Consider the following 25,916-nt stretch of genomic DNA (forward strand, 5'->3'; position numbering starts at 1 on the left):
CAGATATTTTAATTGTCAGGTTTGGATTCAGCACATTAAAATAATAAGAAACAGCACTTTATATGTGAAACAGACGACTGTCCAGCAGAGTAAGACAAGCAGGTGAACAGCAGCAGTATATCGTGAAGCCTTTTATGGGCATGTTGGATGACAACAGCCATTCTTTCTAAATATGTTTCCTGTTCTTGTATAATTTACCAAGAAACCGTTGCACAAATGACCCAGAGGAACCCACAGACTGAGCTGCAAACATGTTCTTTTATTAGCACGTCAAGCTTCACCCTGAAGACGAGCTGCGTCTGCTCACAGACTCGGAGATGTGATTGAAAGCAGCTGTAGGATGTTTTTTACAGATGAATAAGACCGATAACTAAAAAGATGATTCTACACTCAAACTGGTGATGAGTTTTTCCTCTTACAGGTGTGGGGCGTTAGAGCCATTTCAGCTGAAAGCAGCTAGTGAACCTGTGACACTTGGATATACATTTGTGATCAAATGTCAGTTCTTTCTTTTTTTTACCGTAGCATCAGATCTTTCTGTGTCCTATCGGTACAATTTATGCTATCTCGCTAATACTAATGTTAATTCCCGGTGTCTTCTGGTGCCTCCGTCACAGTCATGTCTTCCTGCACTTTCAAAACACGGACTTTTCCATTTTCTTTTCCCGTCTGCTCCTTTTTGCCTCCATCGTGTTCTTCGTTTGCCGCCTGGTTGAGGCCCTCCAGCTCAGCGGCGCTTACGGCCATCTCAATCTTAGCCTGTCCATCTTCTCGTTCCCTCCTAATGCAAAGAAAGTTCCCGGTGGCAATGACAAAGGCAGATACTGTCACTTCACAGCCCGCCAACAGGAACACGTACATGTACTGATGGGTAGCGTCCAGGAGCCGACCTGGTGGAGAGTGCAACAGTGTTAGTATGAATGTTGTTCATTGTTCCCGTGATCACTTTATAAAAACAAGGAGGATACTAAGAAAGGGACACATGTAACGGTTGGTTTGTGTCCATGCGTGTTAGAAAGATGGAGCCGAGTACATGACTTAGTGTTTGTCACTGACTATGGATGAACCAAGGGTTGTTATTTTTGGTTTTATCTTAAACAGATACACAAAGTCAACATCTCTGTAAAAGACATGACAGCTGATGTTCTTCGGGAAGTGCTGGGACAGCTATAGCTAGCTTAAAAGCATCTGAAGCTCAAACACTTTAAGTCTGGATCTACTCATGTTGGCTGAGGTGATTAAGTAGTAAACTTCACAGTATAAACCCATCCAGAAAAACCCCACCGTACTAGCTTTCTATTATTTTAATAATTATCATTAATATTGTTTTGCATCGAGGGCAACATGGTGGTTGCAACCCTGTCCTCGGACATTTTCCCATGCAGATGTGAAGAGATGCAGATTAAACTGATAATCTGAGGATTAGGTGTTATTATACAGATGAGATATTTTACTCTAAATGTGGGCGGGATGGTAACAGAGAGAGCACCATCATTGCTTGGATACTCTGACCTGCTCCAGGAGGTCCCACCAGCACAGCAACAGCTTCCATTAGCAGCACCAGGCCGATGGCACTGGAAAACTTCTCTTTCCCCACAATGGCCATGAGGACCTCAAACTGAAGTGCTCCAACCATCCCGTATGATATACCAAAGAAAATACAGAAGACCACCAGACCAGCATAGTTCTTTGCCTGAAATGAGACAACAGGTTTCACACTACGTATACGGCCCAGTTTACAATATTCACTTATTACGACCCAGATCTGCAATCATTAAGACAACTCGCCAACTGGAAGCATTCTACTTGAAGAGGACTTGACTGCAATGTTACCTGCGATCCTATGATGTCAGTGCACCCATTGAAGATCATAGCGAAGCTGAAGAGATAGACGCTTCGAGGCCGCACACGCTTCATGCCTGCTATGAGTCCTGATGCAGGTCGGGCAAACATATCAACAAATCCTAAGATCGAGAGCAGCAGTGCTGAGTTGGTGTCCTTGTAGCCAAGGCCTTTAGCATAACTGACCACAAACACAGGCGGCACAAACAAGCCTAGCACCATCACAGAAGCTGCAATGGCATAGATTACAAAACCTCTGTCCTTGAACACACTGAAGTCCAATAGTTTCTTCTTTGCCTTCGGTTTGTCTGCAGCCAGCAGAGTGTTTTCTTCCAGCATCTGGGACTTCTTAGGGGTGGACAGGGGCCGCATGAGAGCACCACAGGCACAGCAGTTGAACAGCATGCCTCCTAGTATAAGGAATCCACCCCGCCAACCATACTGGTTTTGGAGACTCTGCCCCAATGGAGACAGACAGCATAGCGCCACAGGGCTGCCTGCTGCTGCCAAGCCATTGGCTAGAGGACGCTTCTCACTGAAGTAGCAGTTCAACATTATCAGAGATGGCTGGAAGTTCATTGCTAGACCCAGACCTGCAGAGAGACGCAAGTATAGAGAAATGAGTCACATTGCAGGGTTAATGAATCATTAATTGATTATTGGATCAATTATTCAATTAAGACAGACAGACTAGTACTTGCCACTCTGAGCATAAATTTGTTCACAAAGTCTAAATATTTAACACTTTTTGTGACTCTACCTGTAATAACTCCAGTGCAGAGGTAAATATGTGTGATGCTTTTGGCAAAGGAAGCCAGAATCATTCCCACTGAAGCAAAGACTCCTCCAACCATCATCACCGGCCTACAGCCAAATCTGTTGACCAGCACGCTGCACAGAGGGCCTAAGAACACAGTTCATCAGTCAGTACACAGAATACGTGTGCAATCAGTTATTAGCAGTTTCATGTGTTATACTTGGGTACCTGTGCCATATAGCATGGCAAGCAGTATTGAGGAGATCCAAGCTGTGGCACTGTAGCCAACCTCAAACTCTTGAATAAGGTCCTTGAAGAAGATGCTGACAGCCTTGGGGAACGCGTATGAGAAGCCAGTGATGACGAAGCATCCCGCCAACACTGCCCAACCCCAGCCTCCATCTGGCGCCTTCACTCCAGGAGGTCCATCATCCAACACCGCTCCTCCCATTATTTTCTGGGAGCTATGATGAGGTCAGTAACTGTAGACACATTGGTACAAAGCACAGACTTAATACAGCCATCAACCAACTCAATGCAAAAGCTGTGCCACAGCTGCAGATTCTTCAATATGTGAGTAAATCATACTAAACAGACTTTGTGACAAAAAGGAAAAATAAAGCAAACATAAGCTGTCTCTCAGGAGCATCTCCTCAGCCTGCTATGCAGCCTCAGCAAGCTAACAGTGCTGCAAGTTACTGGATCATCAGCACGTACGGCCTTGTCTGGCTGTTTGCTGGTCTGGAGACATCAGCAGTTGTCAGAAATGAATTAAATGTTGCTACCTATCAATCTGTTGGAGGGGTTATAAGGTCATTTCCAAAAATCTGAACTCAATCATGCTACAACAAGGGCAATTTTTTCAAGGAGGAAATCTTCCAGACACTTGCCGATCTTCCAAGTGGATTCTCAGCTAATCCAAGTACAGACCATGCAGTGCTTAGAGAAACCGTAAAGAAACCCTAGAGCTACATTTCAAACTCTACAGTTAAATGTTAAAGTTCATGACAGTACAATCAAACTATCTCCTGTGTCTAACCCAGGGCCAAAATACTAAACTCCTCTTTATTTAAAAAATAATCTCCAGTCAGTTTGTCTGACTCAAGCTTAATGAGCCTTATAATGTCATACAGAGATGCTCTCAGGTGGTAGAGACAGGAGAGCCTTCAGTTTTCAGGCCCCTCTTCTGTGGAACCAGCTTCCAGTTTGGATTCAGGAGACAGACACTATCTCTACTTTCAAGATTAGGCTTCAAACTTTCCTTTTTGCTAAAGCATATAGTTAGGGCTGGACCAGGTGACCCTGAATCCTCCCTTAGTTATGTTGCGATAGACGTAGGCTGCCGGGGATTCCCATGATGCATTGAGTTTTTCCTTTCCAGTCACCTTTCTCACTCACTATGTATTAACAGACCTCTCTGCATTGAATCATATCTGTTATTAACCTCTGTCTCTCTTCCACAGCATGTCTTTATCCTGTCTTCCTTCTCTCACCCCAACCAATCACAGCAGATGGCCCCGCCCCTTCCTGAGCCTGGTTCTGCCGGAGGTTTCTTCCTGTTAAAAGGGAGTTTTTCCTTCCCACTGTCGCCAAAGTGCTTGCTCATAGGGGGTTATATGATTGTTGGGTTTTTCTCTGTATCTATTATCTCTGGCTGTAGCTCAGGTGGTAGAGCAGGTCATCTACTGATCGGAAGGTTGGTGGTTCGATTCCTGGCTTCCCCCAGTCTGCATGCCAAATATCCTTGGGCAAGATACTAACCCCAAATTGCTCTCCAATGCATCCATCGGAGTATGAATGTGTGTGAATGTTAGCTATAAAGCATTTAGAAAAATGTGCTTTTACGAATGGGTGAATGCACAAGTTGTGTAAAGCGCTTTGAGTGCTCAGATGAGTAGAAAAGCGTTATATAAGAACCAGTCCATTTACCATTATTATAGGGTCTACTGTACAATATAAAGCGCCTTGAGGCGACTGTTGTTGTGATTTGGCGCTGTATTAAATTGAATTGAATAAAGCATGACCAAGAGGCAACGATGAGGTGTGGCATGAGGACTATCTTGATGGGTATCCCAGGGACCAGCTGTCATCAAGGTTATGTGGCTTTTTTTCCATTGCCTATGATCAGGAGTGTGCTCATGTCTGCGTTTAAGGAACATCTTCTAGAAACACAGTTCATTTCATTTAGGTGTAGCTGGCTATAGTTGGATAATTAATTTGACTTATTCCAAGTTACATGGAAAAAATAATCACATTTCCTGAATTATTTTTGATCTATTAATTGTCTTTATGAAGTTGTGTTTCTTTTTGTATACCATAAATTAGGCAAGACATTTTCCTTTACAGTGGTGCGCTTTGGCTCTGTTGTCTCACGTCCCTTTTGTTGAACACTTAAAATGAAATTTGGTGTGTGTGGTCCACAATTTACAATAAGTCTGACTGATTATTCAGAGTAAGTATTTCCTTGCTTTGTACCATGCCTGAACACTAGCTTGTGGCTGCGGCAGGAACACCCAGACCTCCCTGTCTCAAAGCCATCTCCTCCAGAGCTCCAATCAAATGTCTCTCAGCAGTGTCTCCTCAGTCTGCCCTACTCTATCTCTAAGGAAGAGGCCAGCCACTGTCACGGCGGGGTACGCCAATGTGATGATGCAGTGGACCCAAGAGCAGAGAGGGAAGGAGGTGGAACTAAGTTTTTTTTAAAAAAGGCACACTGTTTATTTAGGCTGTGAACATGAATACAAAAATAAAGCAGCATGAGCAGTGACAGACTATAATAACTGTGTCTAAACTGTGATAACTATGAATGAACTTTGATAAGACATGAAGGGACGTACCACAGAGAAGAAGACAGAGGACTTAAATACAGACAGGAGGAAGTGGAAACACAGCTGACTGAAATGAACATAATGACGCTGCAGGGGAAGTGAAACTAAACACACTGAACAAAGAAACACACGACTCTTTCAAAATAAACCAGGAAACACTGAGAGATGTAGACATGAAGACAAGGACAGACTTACAGAAGGGGACATCGATGGAAACCTAAACAAGTATAAAACTCAACTAAATCCTAACTAATAATGGCAACACGATAACTAAGCACATATTCAGCATAAGAACTCAAAATGCTGCGTCACAGACGGTTAGATTAGGAAAGTAGATCTGCAGGTAAATCGAGAGCTCTGCTTTTACACTATGCCCTCTCTCTTTACCACAACGGGCCGGTGCAGGGTCCGGCTCACTGTGGCCACGCCCCCAATAAGTCCGTCAGTTTCTTCTTTCCCTCCCTAGAAATTCTGTCCATAAAAACTGTGCACAGACTCGGTGACAAAGAGCAGCCCTGGAGGAGTCCAACTTACTGCCAGCAATGCAGACCGGGCTCCTGTAACAGTGTACAGGAAACAAATGGCTCGTAGCAGGTCTATAGAACAAAGTGCTGTATGCTTGGAAAGGACAGTATGACCAGGACCAATTCAGAATCATCAGACAACCTAACATGCATGTCTTTGAATAGTGGGCTCTAATTATACTTATATAAATGAGAAACCTTCAATGACTGTGAGAATATGAGCTTGTTGAATTATGACCTTTTGTAAAATTTGAACAAATAAAATGTAAACCTAGGGGGCTTCCGGTGTGGCGGTAGAGCAGTACGGTCGCATAAGTACAGAGCTCCCGCAAGCCAAGTAGATAAACTCCGCTAAAACACGAATTAAAGCGTGAGACAAAACAACTTTGGAAGATGAGCGGAGGGACAACAAAGCAAAGAATAAAAGAACTACGGACACCCAAGGTAAAGACATAAAACACCCGAACAACGAGGACAAGCTAGCACCTGAAGCTAATATGGCCGCGTTTCAAAACGGACTGGATTGTATTAGCAAACAAATTCAATCACTCCAAAACGAATTGAAATCAGACTTCATGACATTCAAAGAAGAAATTACCGGCCAAATGAGACACGAACTGTCTAAATTCAAAGAAGACATCGACCAGCAGTTTAAGAGCATGACTACAGAACTTAAAGAACAAGAAGGGAAATTAGAAGCTGCGCTGACGCACACAGAAGAAATAGAGACGTGGAGCCACGAGGCCAATCAAACCCTGACAGAACTAATGAGAGAACAAAAATCGATGGTGACCAAATTGGATGACTTGGAACTGTGATCCAGACGTAACAATCTGCGGATCTACGGGATACAAGAGGGAACCGAATCTAAGGCAGAATCGCTGGCCCAGTTTCTGGAAGTCTGGCTCAGGGAGGAGCTTAATATTAACATCAACCTCCAGATTCAACACGCACACCGAGCGTTAACCCCGAAACAGCAGCAGGTCTCCCCCCGAGGTCAGTCGTTGTCAATTTCCAACAATTCACAACCAAAGAGATGATACATAAAAAGGTCAATAGTCACTCTGGACGGAAGCAGGGTTTATTTTGACCACGACTATTCGGCAAGAATGGTGCAAGAACGTAAAGCATACGTGAATATCAAAAAGATATTAAAGAAAGAAGGCATCCGCTTCCAGACTCCTCTCAGCAAGATGCAAGTCCATTGGCCAAATGGAGTGAAAACGTGTGGCAAAGCAGAGGAGGCTGCTAACGACCTGCAAGCGAGAGGATACAACGTGGAAAAAGGGATAAACAGCCAGGAGAGAGAGAGAGCACAGAGGGAAGTCTGTCAACCGGGGCAGCGACATGGAAACCGGTCCGGCCCACGTTTGCTGGTGTGGCTAGCAGGCGAGCTCGTGAGAGACTTCAAGAATTTCAGCATAACAATAACCATGCATGAGAGGCGTATATGGAGACGTATGACAACAAGATGGATTTAAGGTGTGTCTGGTAGGATTACATGGAAACACAAAGTTGGCTAGGGATGGACTATATAATATAATAATAAGGACTAGTATGAGTGTGACAATCTTTCGTGAGTCATATCTCATTACTGGAGGGGGGCCCTTTCAATATGAGAGACATACCCCCCAAAAACAAAGAGAGGAACAACAGGTGGGGAAGGTGGCTGGTACCTCTTTATTGAAGTCCTCTTATCTGTACAAAGTTAAACTAACTTGTAACTTGTTAATGAAAATGTTTTGTTTAAACAAGGGTTCAATGGAGTGCCTGTGGGGGTCTCAAAAGACAGCCAGTAAATCACAAAAGGATAATGCTCACTACACATGAAGAAATAAAGTGTATGTCCTTAAATGTTAATGGAATCTTTAACCCAGTTAAAAGGGCCAAGATTATGACTAAACTGAAAAAGGAGAAGACACAGATAACTTTCCTACAAGAAACTCATTTATCAAAAATAGAACATGAAAAACTGAGGAAATTTGGGTTCAAAAACACCTTTTACAGCTCTCACACAAACTCTAGGAAAAGAGGGGTTGCAATTCTGATAACTAATTCCCTTAAGTTTCAATCTCACAAAGAAATGAAAGGATAAGGAAGGTAGATATGTTATAGTGAAGGGTGTGTTTAATCAAACACTGGTCACATTGATGAATGTGCCCCCTGAAAGTAATAAGGAATTCTTCACATTAATTTTTGATATTCTTGTGCTACAAGCAGAAGGTATGTGCATATGTGGAGGAGATTTCAATGTGATATTAGATAGTCATTTGGACACAACCAGCCTGAAGAAAAATACAAATTCAATTCCAAAATTAGTAAGACATACATTGGAAGACACTAACTATTTTGATGTCTGGAGAGCTTTGCATCCGCTACAGAGGAATTATAGTCATTATTCAGCAACACATTGTGTATATTCAAGAACAGACTACTTCTTTATGCAAAAAGGGAATAGAGATATAATAACAGACTGTTGGATTGGAGTGGCAGATGTGTCGGACCATAGTGCTATCTACTTAAAAATCTATCTTAAAGGTAGACCAAGAAACACAATATGGAGACTAAATGTGGGGCTATTAAACAATAAATCTGTGGTAGAACAAATACAAAAAGATGTCAAAACATATGTAGAAGAAAATGACAATGGTGAAAAAGATCCAGTTTTTCTATGGGACTGTTTGAAGGCAGTTATACGTGGGAAACTAATCGCAATATCAAGTAACCTTAAAAGAGAAAGGATGAAGCAATATAACGAGTATGTAGTTGAAATGTCACAATTGGAGAATAAACACAAACGCAAGGTAGATGTCAAGATACAACAACAAATGAAAGATATTAAGAAGAAAATTAATAATTTACTCTTATATGAAACAGAAGTAAAAGCAAGATATGTAAAACAGAGCTACTATGAATCAGGCCCTAAAGCTGCACGGCTATTGGCAAGATGTTTACAGAAACAACAGTCAACAAATTGTATAATTCTAAGACAGAACAAATGGCACATAACCTAGAAGAGATAGAAAGTATCTTTACCGATTATTATAAGGACCTGTATACCCAAAATGCACTTACTAATAATGACCTAAATGATATCAAAACATTTTTAGATGCCTTAGATCCACCCTCTATTGGAACAATACAAAATGATCGCATGACAGCAAGCGATTGGAAAATTAAGAACAAACAAGGCACCAGGCAGTGATGGGTTTCCTGCCAAATGCTACAAGAAATTTGAAAAAAGAATTGATACCCTTACTCCACCAGACTCTTAATTGGACTCACACTAAACATGTGATTCTCTCCTCTTGGAGGGAGGCAATTATCACGTTGCTGCCAAAACCACAAAAACAAAGAGAATACTGCCAAAATTACAGGCCTATATCAGTGTTAAATGTTGATTATAAAATCGACCCTACAATCCTATCAAATAGGCTCCAGTCGTTTATACCAGACCTGATAGATGAGGACCAAGCAGGTTTTGTCAAAAATAGACAGGCACAAGACAATATTAGAAGGACCCTACACATCATACACCAAATACATAAAGACAAGATACCGGCTGCATTGATAAGTTTAGACGCAGAAAAAGCCTTCGATCGAGTCAGCTGGGACTTCCTGTACCTAACCATGGCAAAGTTCGGGTTCACTACGAAATCAATCCAATGTATTAAATCTCTCTATGACAAACCGACTGCAAGACTAAAAGTTAACGGCTCATTGACAAAGACATTCCAACTAGAGAGAGGAACTAGACAGGGTTGCTGTTTAAGTCCAACCTTATTTGCCTTGTATATTGAGCCATTGGCACAAATGATTAGACAAGACGCCCTAATAACAGGAATAGAAATCAATAAACAAGAGCATGTAATTAGTCTGTTTGCAGAGGACGTGTTGATAGCCCTCAAAAACCCCACAAACTCTTTTATGCAGCTTACAGAAATGTTAGGAAAATTTGGTACGCTTTCTGGCTACAAAGTAAATATACTTAACACTCAAGTTCTAATGTTTAATTGTACACCAACTCAAAATCTTAAGGAATGGGAAATAAAGTGGGAGGCAAAAACCCTTAAATATTTAGGTATAAATATAACCAAAAACTATGCCAAACTATATCAAAGTAACTATGGACATATAAATAACAGGATAAGGCAGGATATGGAAAGATGGAATACATATCCGTTAGGATTTAGTGACAGGATAAATGTGATAAAGATGAATATCTTACCACGATTGTTATATTTATTCCTCTCTCTTCCGATAAGCATACCTCAAACCCAATTCTCAGAATGGGATAAGTATATATCTAGATTTGTCTGGGAAGGCAAGCGGCCAAGGGTACGATACACTACTTTACAGCTTACTAAGGAGAAAGGAGGAATGTCGCTTCCTAATTTAAAAGAATATTTTCGTGCTGCAGATACGCCAGATAACATATTGGTGTAGTGATGATTACGGGGCTCGCTGGAAGGATGTGGAGCTCTCCACACTCAATGTCCCAATTCAAACAAACATGGGTATAAAAAAGATCCCTGAATACATAACTAAAGACCAAGATAGGAACCCGATAATATCCTTTACATTAAATGTATGGTATGACACAGTAAAGGAGTTGAGAATTGGCAAAGAGCTTGGTTTGCTAAAATGGATAGCCTTCGATGAAGAATTTAGACCAGGAAAATTGGATCTTGGTTTTAAAAATTGGAATGAAAAGGGAATCACAGCAATTTGTTTATTAATCAAAAAAGGAGAAATTAAAAGTTTTGAAGAATTAAAACGGGAATACAACTTAAAAAACAAGGATTTTTTTCAGATACTTACAGGTGAGAGATTACCTTAATAAAAACATAAAAATAGAGGAAGACAAAATCCATCCTATTATAAAAATAATTATGCTAGCATATAAAAGTGTTATTCCAAAAACAGTGTCTACAAATGTTTGATGGAATCAAGACAGGACTCAGCTGTATATCGTTAGCTTCATAGCATAATTGCCTAAGTCAATGACTTAGGCACTTATGCTATGAAGCTAACGATATGTTAAAGTAAAATGGGAAAGAGAGCTGAGTGAAGAAATCACTGAGGTGTGGTATGAAACATGGAAAGAACATAAGAACACAGCTCAGTCATTGAGGTGGAGAGAATTCATCTGGAAAAATCAAATTCGCTACTTTATTACACCTAAGATTAAAAATAAACAAACCAATACACAACAACAATGTTGGAGGCTGCGTGGATGGGATGAACCAGACCACACATACATTTTCTGGAAATGCAGGGAAATTCACACTTTCTGGGTCAAAATTCACTCAGCTCTCTGTGATATATCAGGTTATACAATTCCCAGAACCTGCCTTGTTTTGTATCTAGGATACTTGGAAGGTACTGTAGATGTAAAGGATCGATACCTGGCTCAGATTCTCCTTTTGGCAGCAAAGAAGGCCATCACCAAAAACTGGCTTAAGACAGAAACACCAGGAAAGCAGCAGTGGTAGCAATGGTGGAGGACATTATGGAGATGGAGAACTTTACATATAAACTGAAATTGAAGGAAGAACGCTTTTTGAATGACTGGGGAAAATGGTTAACGTACAACAAAAAAAAAAGAGAGCTGAATGAAGATAGACAGAAAAAAGAGAATTTGAAATGAATGAATGAAATGTTTGACACCGCAGGCATGTTTCCTTTTCTTTTCTTTTACTTTATCTTATTTTTCTAATTACCATTATATATGTGTATTAAATATATATATATTGTGACTCTCTTAGTATTCTGTTTTTCTGAAGAAACTGTATGTGTACTTGGGTTGACCGTGGCTCAGGGGGTTGGGAATCGCATCTGTAACCGGAAGGTCGCCGGTTCGATCCCTGGGCTCTCTGTCCTGGTCGTTGTGTCCTTGGGCAAGACACTTTACCCTACCGCCTACTGGTGTTGGCCAGAGGGGCCGATGGCGCGATATGGCAGCCTCGCCTCTGTCAGTCTGCCCCAGGGCAGCTGTGGCTACAACCGTAGCTGCCTCCACCAGTGTGTGAATGTGAGAGTGAATGAATAGTGGCATTGTAAAGCGCTTTGGGTGCCTTGGAAAGCGCTATATAGATCCAATCCATTATTATTATTACTAGACAGGAGAGTTGTTCAAATAAATAAAATAAAAAGTAAAAAAAAATGTAAATCTAAACAGCAGGAAATGTCGATAAAGAACAGAATGACTGTTTAACTGGCAGGGACAGTTTGTATTATGTTAGAAGCCAACGAGTCACACACATGTGGATAGAAACTGGTCTTCCTGTTCCTACATTAGACATGAGAAAACTCAGGACAGCAGGGCCCAGAATCGAGCATGTTAACGGGAACTGTTTGCCACGGTGGGCTTTCTTTCAACAGACCAAAAGAAAAAACAAAAACCTTCTAGATGTTCTGGTACAGAATTAAAAGTCTGTTGCAACATCTCTGCCACCATAATCTGTGATTCTCTGCACAGATACTGTTGTTTCTTCAGCCCAGTGTCGTCTATAATATGTGAAACATATGTCAACGTATCCCTCATGAATGATATCAAGTCATCTTGAGCCACAAACAACAATCCTGCAGCTCCGAGCTCCTTAGAATGGTAATGGCCTGTATTTATATAGCGCTTTACTAGTCCCTAAGGACCCCAAAGTGCTTTACACATCCAGTCATCCACCCATTCACACACACATTCACACACTGGTGATGGCAGCTACATTGTAGCCACAGCCACCCTGGGGCGCACTGACAGAGGCGAGGCTGCCGGACACTGGCGCCACCGGGCCCTCTGACCACCACCAGTAGGCACCACCAGTAGAATACCACGACCTTTGGCAGTGACGTTAATATATCCTTTTATTTATGCAGTTTTAAAAAAAAATCATTGACACTAAAAATATCTTTTTTAAGAGTAATCAGGATAGCAGATATTGCAAACATATTTTAAGTGGACAGAAAGACCGGATTGGTTATAATGTAAGTACAATCACACAAAGTCAAAAAGATACTTGAAAAACATGGAACCTTTAAATTTGATATAAAACTCTTTTGTAAACCCTGCTCACCGAACATAAGTAAAGATATTACACATAGAAAACTCACGGAAACATTGGAAATCAGTTTTTGGCACAAACCGGTATCAGTGATACAGTCGCTGTATGTGCGGCGAATATAGTGGAAACCGGCAGTGCAACAGCAACATGGTGTCTATGTATACAAGAAATTTATTACTAAGTTGGTTATTCCAAACAGCATTATTATTATTATCTTGAAATCAGTCAGATACGGACGAGTCAACCTGGTGAAAACGCTGCACGTCTATGTAGCTGCTGAAGTCTCAGCGACTCAGGACACGAGCAGACACTTTCTGTCTAATCGCCTACTTTTGTGCTGCTTCCCATAATTTCACACGAGGGGAACGAGCCAGTGTTCACAGAGTACATTCTCAGTAGCTACATGTCCCATATATGCTTTTCTACATTGTGCTGATGCGCTTTAATAGACTGAATGACCAAAAACTAAACTTGGTGTGATGCATGCAGCTGGGCACACATGCGCCTGACTGGAGCAATAAGAGCTTCAGCTTTCAGTGCATCACGCAGACCTGAGATACACCTGAGCTCCATCACTCTGAGAGTTTAAAGTCTATTTGAACTTGTATTAAACTGTGAAGCAGTCGCTGCGCGCCCCACCTGTAGCACCCAGTGATGACGACAATCACAGCAGAGTGTGAAATGAAACAAATATCGCTCATCGATCACGTACCTGCTGAGATGCTGTCTGCGTCTGGCGGCTGGACTTCCTCGCATGAGCGCGCGTCCGTTGTTCGTTTTTATTGAAGCATGACGCGCACACGGAAAGCCTAAACCACGCCCCGCTTCCAGATCCACACTGCAGGAAACCGGACTCCGCTCCAAGTCAGGGATCTGTACCAGCACCAGCACAACAAAGCTCAGAAGACTCCTCCTGATGACGCCGGTGCTGTCCCAAAAAGTGATCGTCTTCCAAAAACTGATTTCCGGTATTTGCCAAAAACTGATTGCTCGTATTTAAATTGCTATAAGTAACTTATTGGGCTATAATATGTGAAACATATGTTAAATGCATCCCTTATGGATGACATAAAGCATAGGTGTCAAACTCTGGCCCGTGGGCCAAATTTGGCCCGCAGCCTAATTACATTTGGCCCGCGAAGCCATACCAAATTCCTATTAGAGCTGGCCTACTGGTATTATACAGCTAATATATATATTGCTTAGTATTAAGCTTTGCTTGTTCCATATTCAGTTTTTCAGCAAAGCGTGTTTGAGTTCATAAGAAAAGATTCATTCTTATATCTAGAGGAAGATTTGTTTTTCAATAAATATTAATGTTAGCCCAGTTTGGAATTTTGGCCCAGTGTGTATTTGAGTTTGACACCCCTGAAAGTCATCTTGAGCCACAAACAACATTCGTGTAACAAGGTAGAAGCCGCAATCAGTTTTTGGCAATGACTTTTACGTAACCTTTATTTATGCAGTTAAAAAAAATCTCATTACCATTAAAAATGTCTTTTGTAAGAGTAAGCTGGCCAACAGGACAGCAGAAACGGCAGCAAATATTACAATAGTTCAGTAAAAATATTTTAAGTGAGGATAAAGGACCGGATTGGTTATAATGTAAGTACAATAACACAGAGTTGTAAAGATACTTGAAAAACTGATAATTTTTTAATTCTATATATAACCCCTTTGTAAACCGTGTTCGCCGAAGTCTGTTTACGAACATACGTAAAGATATTGCACAGAAAAAATACACAGAAACATTGGAAATCAGTTTTTGGCACAACACCGTGCTCCATCAGAACTATGTCAGGGTGGCGCTCCGTGATGCTGAGCACTGATCACTGCAGGTGGGACATGACTGTTATATGTATTAATGTAATGGGACTTCCGAGCTGTCACTTCTAGAAGAACACGAAGTCCGTGCTCCACTGTCCTCATCGCCCATCTGTCATCTCATACCAAACACAACATCGCACACAGTCTTGAACCCACAGCAGTAAACAGGAACCATGTCATCGCTGTAGCCGGGGAGCAATTTAGCCGACGCACGGTTTCCATGGAAACCGCTTACCTCGCAGGGGAATAAGCCAAAAAGTTCACGCCAGCTGTGACATGGTGACTGCATGAAGACCAGGCCTACAGGTGTGCACGTAGCTGTTTAAGGTAACCCAACGATAGGCGGATGTGTGAGCGCGTGCTCGTTACGTCTTTGCACTTCCTTTTTCATCCGGTAACAGCAGGTTCAGGGACCGGGCTGTCTCTGCGCTCGCGGCAGGAGTGATGCACCGGCTACAGCACACTGTGAGTGTAAAAGTTATACGTTTGTAACTTTGTCTCTGCGGCTGCGCACCACGACTGTGATGGAAACAGCCACTGACGTCATCATTAAAGTGGTGTCCACCATAATACCGCTATAAATCTGTATATGACATACAGCACCCAGCTGTTCAGCACATGCGCACAGACAACAGTCAGAGTCACAGAGCTGGACCTCTGAAGCTGAAACCCCAGGACAGCAGCCTGAGTCCTGGAGAATATTGAACTTGAAACAGTACAGCTGTGTAGTACTGTACTGTAGCTGTGTAGTACTGTAGCTGTGTAGTACTGTAGCTGTAGCTGTGTAGTACTGTAGCTGTGTAGCACTGTACTGTAGCTGTGCAGTACTGTAGCTGTGCAGTACTGTAGCTGTGCAGTACTGTAGCTGTGTAGTACTGTAGCTGTGTAGCACTGTACTGTAGCTGTGCAGTACTGTAGCTGTGTAGTACTGTAGCTGTGTAGTACTGTAGCTGTGTAGCACTGTACTGTAGCTGTGCAGTACTGTAGCTGTGCAGTACTGTAGCTGTGTAGTACTGTAGCTGTGTAGCACTGTACTGTAGCTGTGTAGTACTGTAGCTGTGTAGTACTGTAGCTGTGTAGCACTGTACTGTAGCTGTGTAGTACTGTAGCTGTGTAGTACTGTAGCTGTGTAGTACTGTAGCTGTGTAGCACTGTACTGTAGCTGTGTAGTACTGTAGCTGTGTAGCACTGTACTGTAGCTGTGTAGTACTGTAGCTGTGTAGTACTGTAGCTGTGTAGTACTGTAGCTGTGTAGCACTGTACTGTAGCTGTGTAGTACTGTAGCTGTGCAGTACTGTAGCTGTGTAGTACTGTAGCTGTGTAGCACTGTACTGTAGCTGTGTAGTACTGTAGCTGTGTAGTACTGTAGCTGTGCAGTACTGTAGCTGTGCAGTACTGTAGCTGTGTAGTACTGTAGCTGTGCAGTACTGTAGCTGTGCAGTACTGTAGCTGTGCAGTACTGTAGCTGTGTAGTACTGTAGCTGTGCAGTACTGTAGCTGTGCAGTACTGTACTGTAGCTGTGCAGTACTGTAGCTGTGTAGTACTGTAGCTGTGCAGTACTGTAGCTGTGCAGTACTGTAGCTGTGCAGTACTGTAGCGGGGCACGTGGTGCATTGGGGAGACCAATGTGTGACTGATTACTGTCATTGTGAAAAATGAAGCTGTTCCCGTCTTTCACGTGTCTCACGGTGGATCAAAATCTGTGTAATTTGGCGTACTTCAGCGTTTTCTCCCTGTTTCCTGTTTCTTTGACGTTTTTGTAGTCAGTGAAAGAAATGGGAACAAATGCAGTGTTTTTCCAACAGGCTCCTTGTAACACAGTAGAACAGGTACAATCTGACATTGATTCTTTTGTAAGTGTTATCAGGACCCAGCTGCAATGGTCCAGCTTTGAGGGCCAAGACCGTGAGTTTCATTCTTCTTCTTGGCTCTATACAGTTTTTGTTTGCTTACTTATTTACTGCTGTTATGTGTCGACACAACACTGGTTCATACCTTCAGTTAGAGACTTTTTGTGTTTGAATGATTCATACACAGAGTTAATGAGATTGTTAGCTGCACCATGGAGCTGGAAGTTACCTGGAATCCTCTGAATGAGTAACCAGGTTAGATAGATACATAACAAGGACCTTGATCCTCAAAGAGACTCAACATCATCTGTTTTTGGACGTAGTCTGAAAACACACCACAAAAAAAAAAGTTACTAATCCTTGTTGCCCAGCACTCAATCAGACATCCACAACAGTGAGCCGGTGCAGCGTATCCATTAGAGTCTAATGAGCTCGGAAAGTAATCAGCTGACTGACTAGAAGTGAAGAAGCTGTTGGGCTGAGAGGTGAAGTGCAGTCCCTTTCTTCCTGACCTCCTTAGAAAACCACGACCTGGATGGAACGAGGACAACTTACCAGGCAGAGGAGGCGTTATCCCCTCATGTAGTTATTTTTCCAAAGTGACAAAACCTGCACTGCATGTAAATTCAGTTCAATTCAATTTCTATAGCACCAAATCACAGCGGCAGCCTCAAGATACATCAAGCTGCAAGGTAACGATCCTACAGAGAGAAACTCCGTCCACCAAACGACCCGCTGTGAGCACTTCTCACTGACGTCGAGTTATTTGCTTCAGGTTTTAGTCACATCCGTCCTGCAGGTCTAATGAATGGAGTTAAAGATGGTTTATTTGTTTGCTGCAGATTGTGTGCAGCTCAGAGGTGTTTTTCACACCTTATTTTCAATAACACAAGAATTATGGAGATCAGGTTCATTCAAGCCTTAACAGAATAAAACGACTTTTCATTCACAGAGTAACACAAAGATCAAACCGTGTGGACCTGAAACGTCAGTATCTCAGCCTCATTTTAAACGACACTTACTGACGTGTGTATAAAGCTTTCATGCATCGCATCTCATGGTGCTGACAACATAAGGTGGACAGAGAAAGTACGCTTTATTAATTCTGTTTGTGGCAGCGGGCCATAAAAAATCAGACCTAGGGCCATGATTGGCCCCTGGGCTGGACTTTGGACATCCCTGTTGTAGCTTCTCATTTATTGGAGAGTCAATCAAGGTGAATAAACAACTTACCTGTCAGCAAAGAAGTTTTAATTAACAAGCATGTGGCACAGTGTAAAGAGGAGGACAGTGATTTCATTACAATTAGGATGTGTGTGTGTGTGTGTGTGTGTGTGTGTGTGTGTGTGTGTGTGTGTGTGTGTGTGTGTGTGTGTGTGTGTGTGTGTGTGTGTGTGTGGTCATCTTTCTTCTTAGAGGCGCTCTGTGTCTTTATATAATGCAAAGGTTTGTACACTGGCAGCACCACATGAATGTGAAAGCAGTGATATGTTTAATCCTAATAATGATTAATTGTCTTGACTATAGTCGTGCAGCTATAGATATAAAAAAACTGTGACTGCATTTATGATTATTGTTATGTACTTTACAGATGTTGTGGTCACTCTTGTGATATTAAGCCAGGCGAGGTTTTATAGAACATGAGCTGGTTATGGGCACGCTGTAGCATGCTGCAGGCGCGGGACATGAAGCATGTGGAGTGGAAAGCTGTGCTTTAAAACAAACATTTTTTTCATTGTATTTAAACTGCACCTCATGATAACAATCATCTCAAGGCTCTTTGTAATACGATCACATGATCCTCTATGAGCCCGCTGACAACTGCGAGGAAAGAAGTCCCTTTCAACAGGAAGTGTCCTCCTACAGATGCAGGGTCAGTAAGGAGAGGACAGAGAGGTGAACTATAGAAATGCATGAGTGAAAACAGGTGAGTGAAGAGGAAACGCTCAGTGCATGGAGGCAGTCGGCCTGCAGCCTGAGGCCATAGCAGGATAGCTGACCCAGCCAAACTCCAGGCTTCATCAGAGCGATTGAAGGCTGATCTTTAAAGTAGAGGCTGTCTGTCTCCTAAACTTAGACTAGCTTTCAGCTCCATGTCTGATAGAAATCTGTAATAATGTGAGAATATTTGTTTCATGTTCTGAGAAGGATGATGTGAAAACATGTGAACGTGTAACACCAGAACAATGTTGGTGTTGGAAATAATGAAGTAAGACCAGTGTAGCCGTGTGTTTGCAGTTACTCAGAGTGGGACGCTCATCAGCACTTTTTCATGTTTCTCTTTGTCATGATGAACTCGATTTGAACTTCTCTTTAAAGCCTATAATTCACGCTGTCTTTGCATTTTTCATTGAAAATAGTGAAAATGTTCTAATTGATTGGCCTTTAAAAACCAGCAAACATTTTTGAAGCGTTGTTTGTTACTCGTCTGTCCACAGCGTGTCACTCCAGGCTCAGTGGACAAGTAACAGTCTGCTGAATTTTCATTGTGTTTTCATGCATATTAAAAGCACTGCGGTTATCTGTCCTCTGAGCCTACCATTCAAGCTTCTATCAAACTTTACGTAATGACACCAGTTTGACATGTGAGCTCTGACAGGATGGAGGCAGGTTGCAAAAGATAGATTTCCTCACCTGCCTGTGCTGTTACCTGTGCACACAGATCACTTTGGCTTTATTTGCACACATTTTGAAACATTCGTCTGCCTCTAGTGAAAACAATAGAGGTCTGTGGGCTATCAATAGACACTAAGACGTTGGATCTGGAAAGACAAATTGGTTTTGCTAAATATTTAAATGTCATTGTTTCATTTTCAATGCAACAAGCTCTGCAAACTAGATTCCATGCACCTCTATTGTCCCTGTTTAGATAACATGCAATCCCCAAATGAAACCAGGACAGGGCTCTAGAACGATATCAGGAAATATGTCATTTGCAAAAATATGTTTCACAGTATGTTTAAGCTGTTGATTGAAGGGTCTAGTGGTCCACAGGCTGTGAGGATGACTGAGGAGCTCTACATGTTGCTTTACATTAACAAGTTTTATTTCAGTGCAACTGCGAGGAGTTGTCTTTACTTGAGTGATGTTATTTAAAGCTATGTAAAAGTGTGTGTGTGTGTGTGTGTGTGTGTGTGTGTGTGTGTGTGTGTGTGTGTGTGTGTGTGTGTGTGTGTTGCAGAATAAAAGATCGTGGAGATGAGCTGAAACAGATGGAGAACAAATTACAGGTGGAGCGAGACTACCACAATAAGAAGTAAGTCAGAGCCAAACTCTTCTGTAGAACCTCAATTTGAAATAACAGTGAGTCACCGTAGCCTTTGGAGTAACAGTGTTTTTGTCAGCTGTGTTTGTTAACCCTAACCAGCAGTAGCCTCAGTAAAACGAGTAAACAGCACCTATTGAGTTTAATGAAGTAATAAAGTTATTATGATCCAATTGATCTTTCTGAGTTAACTTCAATAATTACTTCCTCCAAACCATCAACGTGTCTTTTAGACCCCATTCCTACAAAACTGCTCAAAGAAGTCCTGCCATTAATTAATTCTTCGATCTTAAATATGATCAACCTATCTCTAATGATCGGCTATGTACCACAGGCCTTCAAGCTGGCTGTAGTTAAACCTTTACTCAAAAAGCATCTCTAGACCCAGCAGTCTTAGCTAATTATAGGCCAATCTCCAACCTTCCTTTCATATCAAACATCCTTGAAAGAGTAGTTGTCAAACAGCTAACAGAGCATCTGCAGAGGAATGGCTTAATTGAAGAGTTTCAGTCAGGTTTCAGAGCTCATCATTACCTTGGCCTCCAGTAACACTGTGAGGAACCTTGGAGTCATTTTTGACCAGGACATGTCCTTCAATGCACATATTAAACAAATATGTAAGACTGCTTTCTTCCATTTGTGCAACATCTCTAAAATTAGAAATATCCTGTCTCAGAGTGACGTTGAAAAACTAGTTCATGCATTTATTACTTCCAGGCTGGACGACTGTAATTCATTATTATCAGGAAGTCCTAAAAACTCACTGAAAAGCCTTCAGCTAATCCAAAATGCTGCAGCAAGAGTCCTGACAGGGACTAGAAAGAGAGCAGATTTCTCCTGTTTTGGCTTCCTGTTAAATCCAGAATTCAAAATCCTGCTTCTCACATACAAGGTCTTAAATAATCAGGCCCCATCTTATCTTAATGACCTTGTAGTACCATATCACCCTATCGGAGCACTTCGCTCTCGCTCTGCAGGCCTCATGGAAACCTCATGGTTTCTCCATGAGGTTTCTGGGCGTGCAGATCTCTGATGACCTCTCCTGGACTGCAAATACTACAGCGGTGGTTAAAAAGGCCCAGCAGCGTCTCCACTTTCTGAGAGTGCTCAGGAGGAACAACCTGGAGGAGAGGCTGCTGGTGACATTTTACAGAGCCACCATAGAGAGCATCCTAACGTACGGCATAACAACATGGTATGCAGGGTGCTCAGCTGCAGACAGGAAAGTACTGCAGAGGGTCATCAACACAGCCCAGAAGATCACTGGCTGCTCTCTGCCCAGCCTGGAGGTCACTGCAAACTCTCGGTACCTCAGCAGGGCTGGCAATATCATCAAGGACCACTCTCACCCCAGCAACCAACTGTTTGAACTATTACCGTCAGGCCGACGGTACAGGTCACATAAAACCAGGACAAACAGATTCAGGGATAGCTTCTTTCCCAGAGCTATCACCGTAGTAAATAAGCACAAAAACAATTGAACCTATTCCATACCGTCACTGTCATTATATTATGCTGCTATTCATACTGTCATTATATTATGCTGCTATCCCGTATATATTGTACTTACTATTGTTTGAGTACTTGCGATTATTTTATTGTACTTTTTATATTTTACATTTATATTTATTATTGAAACTTGCACCAAGGGAGTGGCACTCCAATTTCGTTGTACTCTGTACAATGACAATAAAGGCTATTCTATTCTATTCTATTCTACTTGTTGTTCCTAGAGTATTTAAAAGTAGAATGGGAGGCAGAGCCTTCAGTTTTCAGGCCCCTCTTCTGTGGAACCAGCTTCCAGTTTGGATTCAGGAGACAGACACTATCTCTACTTTCAAGATCAGGCTTCAAACTTTCCTTTTTGCTAAAGCATATAGTTAGGGCTGGACCAGGTGACCCTGAATCCTCCCTTAGTTATGCTGCAATAGACGTAGGCTGCCGGGGGATTCCCATGATGCATTGAGTTTTTCCTTTCCAGTCACCTTTCTCACTCACTATGTGTTAACAGACCTCTCTGCATTGAATCATATCTGTTATTAATCTCTGTCTCTCTTCCACAGCATGTCTTTATCCTGTCTTCCTTCTCTCACCCCAACCAATCACAGCAGATGGCCCCGCCCCTTCCTGAGCCTGGTTCTGCTGGAGGTTTCTTCCTGTTAAAAGGGAGTTTTTCCTTCCCACTGTCGCCAAAGTGCTTGCTCATAGGGGGTCATATGATTGTTGGGTTTTTCTCTGTATCTATTATTGTACGATCTACTGTGCAACATAAAGCGCCTTGAGGTGACTGCTGTTGTGATTTGGTGCTGTATAAATAAAACTAAACTGAATTGAATTGAATTGAATTATGAATACTCAACGAGGAAGTGACCTAGGATTTTGAAACTGATACCATAGCTGCTAAAATTCTCACATGAGCCTTAATCACAGTGACCCTCACGTGAGAGGCGTGGGCGTGTCTGGATTAGCTTCCTGTCTCTCTCACAGCAGCATTTCATTTTACGTCCTCCTCCTCAGCCACCTTTTCTCGCCATGTTCCCTAAGGCTCAGTCCAACACACAGCAATATCACATATAAAATATAATAGCCCATATTTTAAGTACTAGTCTTATTCTGTCTGCATTTTCAAAGGCTTCACACAGAGCAGCCACAAATGTGGACTCAGTGGGACGAGTATGTCAGGCAGGTGTCCAGTGAAATGGTCCTGAAAGACACACAAATCATCAGCCTGCAGGAGAGAGAAACCACACTAAGGACTGAGCTGGAGCGGAGCAGGAAACAGACTGAAAGGTGAGAGGGGGAAAGAAGAAATACGAAGTCGGGAGTGCCATGGAGGTCCTTCCTGATGCATTGAATGGAGTAATAAACAGGGAGTATGGGCATCATCTCTTTGTATTTATAATTTCCTGTCAGGTACAAACAGCATCTGAGAGCTGGCCTCAACAGAGAGAAAGTCTTGGAGAAGAACAGCGTGCAGATGGAGCTGGAATGGCAGCGACGCTTTGAAGATGTAAAGGCGGACTACTACCTTGCAAATGAGCAGCTAATACAAGACCTGATCGAGGCCAGAGACCAGGTCAGTGGCTCACACATAACCCAACCCATTCAATAGACTCTGTGTGCACTTTAGCACTAATGCTAACTGAAATACCTGCAGTGATGGAAGCTGGACAGTTCACTGCAGGACAGAAAAAAGAGACTTTTTTTCATGTGTTTTCTGTTACACGCGTGTTCATGTCAGCAGGTGTCATTTAAAAAACGAGAAATGAGAACACATCAGATCTACGCTCATACAGACTGATGGTAGTGTTAGGAATGAAAGGACTGAATGATGGACATGATTACAGAGAGATTCGGATGCAGCAGGCTAGTCTGTGTGGATGACATTTCTTTGTAGCAGTTAGAGATGATACTGAGGAGTTTGTATGGTCCTCACGTTGCCTGACAACATCGGGGCATGCTCCTGATGAGATAACAGATCTGGCCCAGGGCATCATGGAGCTCCTGAACAGTCAGAGGTGCAACCTGGGAGTGTCTCTGGGGCCGCGACATAATGTCCCAGAGGTGTCCTACTGAATTTACATCAGGACCCACTGCACCAGTGTAGGGTCTGACACTGGTACAAGGATTTCATCCCAAGATGTAATCAAGATGTCCTTACCAATCCCTTTTTCTTTTTTCTTTTTTCTTTTTTTTTTTTTCTTCCTTTTTTTTGCCTGTCCCGTTTGGCTCTTTTGCATCAGAATTCTTGTCTAAAGGCAAAGAAAGATGCCCAACGGATTTACTTTACCAAATTGACCATCCCAGCCTTGCCGTAATGGTCCATTTGATTCACCTTTTATTGTTTATTTTATTTTCACTTACTGAATACGGGACAGACTTGACTGGAGGAAAGAAGAGGAGAAAGAAAGAGGGAAAGAGAAACAGCTGAGAAGAGGGACGGGGGAGAAGGGCAAAAAACAAAAACCAACAGAACGGGCAGAGAAAAAAAATGCATATATCAATCACCTGGATCACCTGCTGAGAAAGAAAAAAGAAAACAAGCAGAAGAGAACAAGAGTAATAGAATAAACAACATCACAATGATCTATGGGAATATGACAGTAAATACTAAATATTAAACATTATTGTGCAGCACGTAAGATCGACAGCGCACAGTGTGCTTTGAGGTAGGAGCCAAAAAGGGTGTAGTTTGTGGGTGTGATCACCCGTGTGTACACCTGTGAGCATGGACGCGCTTGTTTTTAAAAGGTTCCTTCATGTAATAATCTGCTAGAGGGTGTGGGGGGGCCACAGCCGACGGGGCTGAAGCAGGTATGGAGGAGATCAAAACTCCAGACATCCAGAGGCCCCCAGAACACAAGAGACCAAGGAAGACCAACAGAGGGGCAGCCGCGCCACTGTCCCAGAAAGAGCTGAGGAGAGTCCCAGATGAGGGCTCACTCAGCAGCCGCAGAGCAGAAGCCAGGGGGAGTTGCAGTGACGCGCCCGTGAGCTCCGCCGGCAGCCAGCCGCGCCTGAGTGACCGAGCCCCAGGCCGAGAGGCCAGGGGCACCCCGCCTCCGAAGTGCCCGAGCGAGCCCCAGGCTCCAGGCCCCGATAAGCGGCCGCCAAGGAGTGAGCCGGTGTGTACCTGGACGCCCATCCCCGGACACAAAGAACCACCAACGCACCGATGTCTGAGGGAGTCCACCACTGGCAGGGGAAGTGGTGGTGGGTGGAGATAGGCCTCCAAACCTTGGAGGGCCTGAGATGTCCCCAGAGAGGTGGCGCCTGACACCCAACCTGACATATAGACACAGACATACAGGCACACACAGACACAAACATCCATTCCCACCCTCATGCTCTCATATGCACTCACTCCACACTCAACCAACGTGGAGACAGACATAAAGAGACGCTGTACACACGATCACACTCCCCAAGCGTACTCTACAAACCGGGTCTAGGTGCCCTTGCCCCTGGAGGGGGAACTGCACCCAGACCCAGGTGGTGTTTCCCTTTTCCCTGCGGTGGGGGGAGGCAGACCGCCCCGACTCCGCAGCAGCAGGGAGGCCCCACACTCCAGACCGCAGTCGGACGGCCAACTCCTCCTCCTAGCCCCCCCGCTCCAGCAGGTCGCAGAGAATGGGGGTGAGAGAAGACTCCAAACCTCCCTCCACCCGCTCATTGTAGTGTTGATGCATGTGTGTTCTAAGGTGCAATTAAAACCCAGGAGGGCATGGAGCTACCTGCCAGAGAGCAGCAGGTAAGCGCATGGTCCCTCCTGCTAGCCCTCAATGTCTACGTGTATTTAACATTGAGAGGTGGGCAACGACGCCAGGGGTGAGGTGTACACCCTGATGGTACTTTGGTACCAATCCCTACATGAAAGTCCTTCCCCATAATGTGATGGTGTCTGTAACAATGTTGCAGGCAACATAACGCTCTCCACAGCTTCTTTCACGTGTGACCTGTGGTCAGGGTGAAGCTTCTTTCATCTGTGAAAAACACAGGGTGGATCTGCCAATACTGGTATTCTATGGCTAGTGCCAGTCATCCCATTCCTGTGCAGAAGCAGACCTGCTGAGGGGTTCAGGACCTGCTACAGCCCTTCAGCTCTCCTAGAGTAACTGTCCATCTCCCGAATCTCCTCCATGCTGATGTGCTGGGAGACACAGCAAACCTGCTGGTAATGGCAGCAGGCTCGGGTGGCCCCCACCCCCCCTCAACAGTGACCTGTTTCAGTTTCAGCACACTGACAGAGGAGAGCTGCTGGTTTCAAAGCCCAGGATGTTTTATGAATGTAACACAGTTTTCATGTGTCAGGCTAAAGCTGAGCTGATGGAGAGAGAGCAGCAGCTGCATGATCTGACCGTCTTGCTCCAGTCCACTAGCAGGGAGCAAGATCAGGCTGTACAGGTGAGCACATGTTTAACCACACACTAATATCAGTCTACGGCTTGGCTGCTCAGCCAA

The 25,916-nt window shown here is 43.2% G+C and overlaps 2 protein-coding genes across 11 annotated transcripts in view; one reads left to right on the forward strand and one right to left on the reverse strand.

Moving 5' to 3' along the window:
* On the reverse strand, positions 1 to 15,206 carry LOC101481341 (monocarboxylate transporter 4). Of its 2 annotated transcripts, none has more exons than XM_076887163.1 (7): positions 15,075 to 15,206; positions 13,725 to 13,885; positions 2,828 to 3,056; positions 2,603 to 2,746; positions 1,834 to 2,435; positions 1,513 to 1,693; positions 1 to 890 (listed from the first exon to the last, which is right to left on the reverse strand). In XM_076887163.1, exons 3-7 carry the CDS (start codon positions 3,048 to 3,050, stop codon positions 583 to 585), a joined length of 1,458 nt encoding a protein of 485 aa, XP_076743278.1. In that variant the 5' UTR covers positions 3,051 to 3,056; positions 13,725 to 13,885; positions 15,075 to 15,206; the 3' UTR covers positions 1 to 582. The 2 variants fall into 2 exon arrangements, with proteins under 2 accessions (XP_076743278.1, XP_076743277.1); XM_076887162.1 differs by having other exon boundaries at positions 2,828 to 3,081.
* Positions 15,020 to 25,916, forward strand: part of ccdc57 (coiled-coil domain containing 57) — a 24,417-nt gene continuing 13,520 nt past the window's right edge. The window contains exons 1-5 of one of the 9 annotated variants that reach the window (XM_076887161.1): positions 15,020 to 15,166; positions 19,872 to 19,946; positions 22,587 to 22,745; positions 22,869 to 23,031; positions 25,767 to 25,859. In XM_076887161.1, the coding sequence (XP_076743276.1) occupies positions 19,903 to 19,946; positions 22,587 to 22,745; positions 22,869 to 23,031; positions 25,767 to 25,859 (459 nt within the window). In that variant the 5' untranslated portion in view covers positions 15,020 to 15,166; positions 19,872 to 19,902. Of the gene's footprint in view, positions 15,305 to 16,208; positions 16,746 to 19,871; positions 19,947 to 22,586; positions 22,746 to 22,868; positions 23,032 to 25,766; positions 25,860 to 25,916 lie in introns of those variants that run through there. The other 8 variants (XM_014408428.3, XM_014408429.3, XM_014408427.3 and 5 more) reach the window with 8 other exon arrangements.

This window comes from Maylandia zebra, linkage group LG8 (assembly GCF_041146795.1).
Source record: "Maylandia zebra isolate NMK-2024a linkage group LG8, Mzebra_GT3a, whole genome shotgun sequence".
NCBI classification, from domain to species: Eukaryota; Metazoa; Chordata; class Actinopteri; order Cichliformes; family Cichlidae; genus Maylandia; species Maylandia zebra.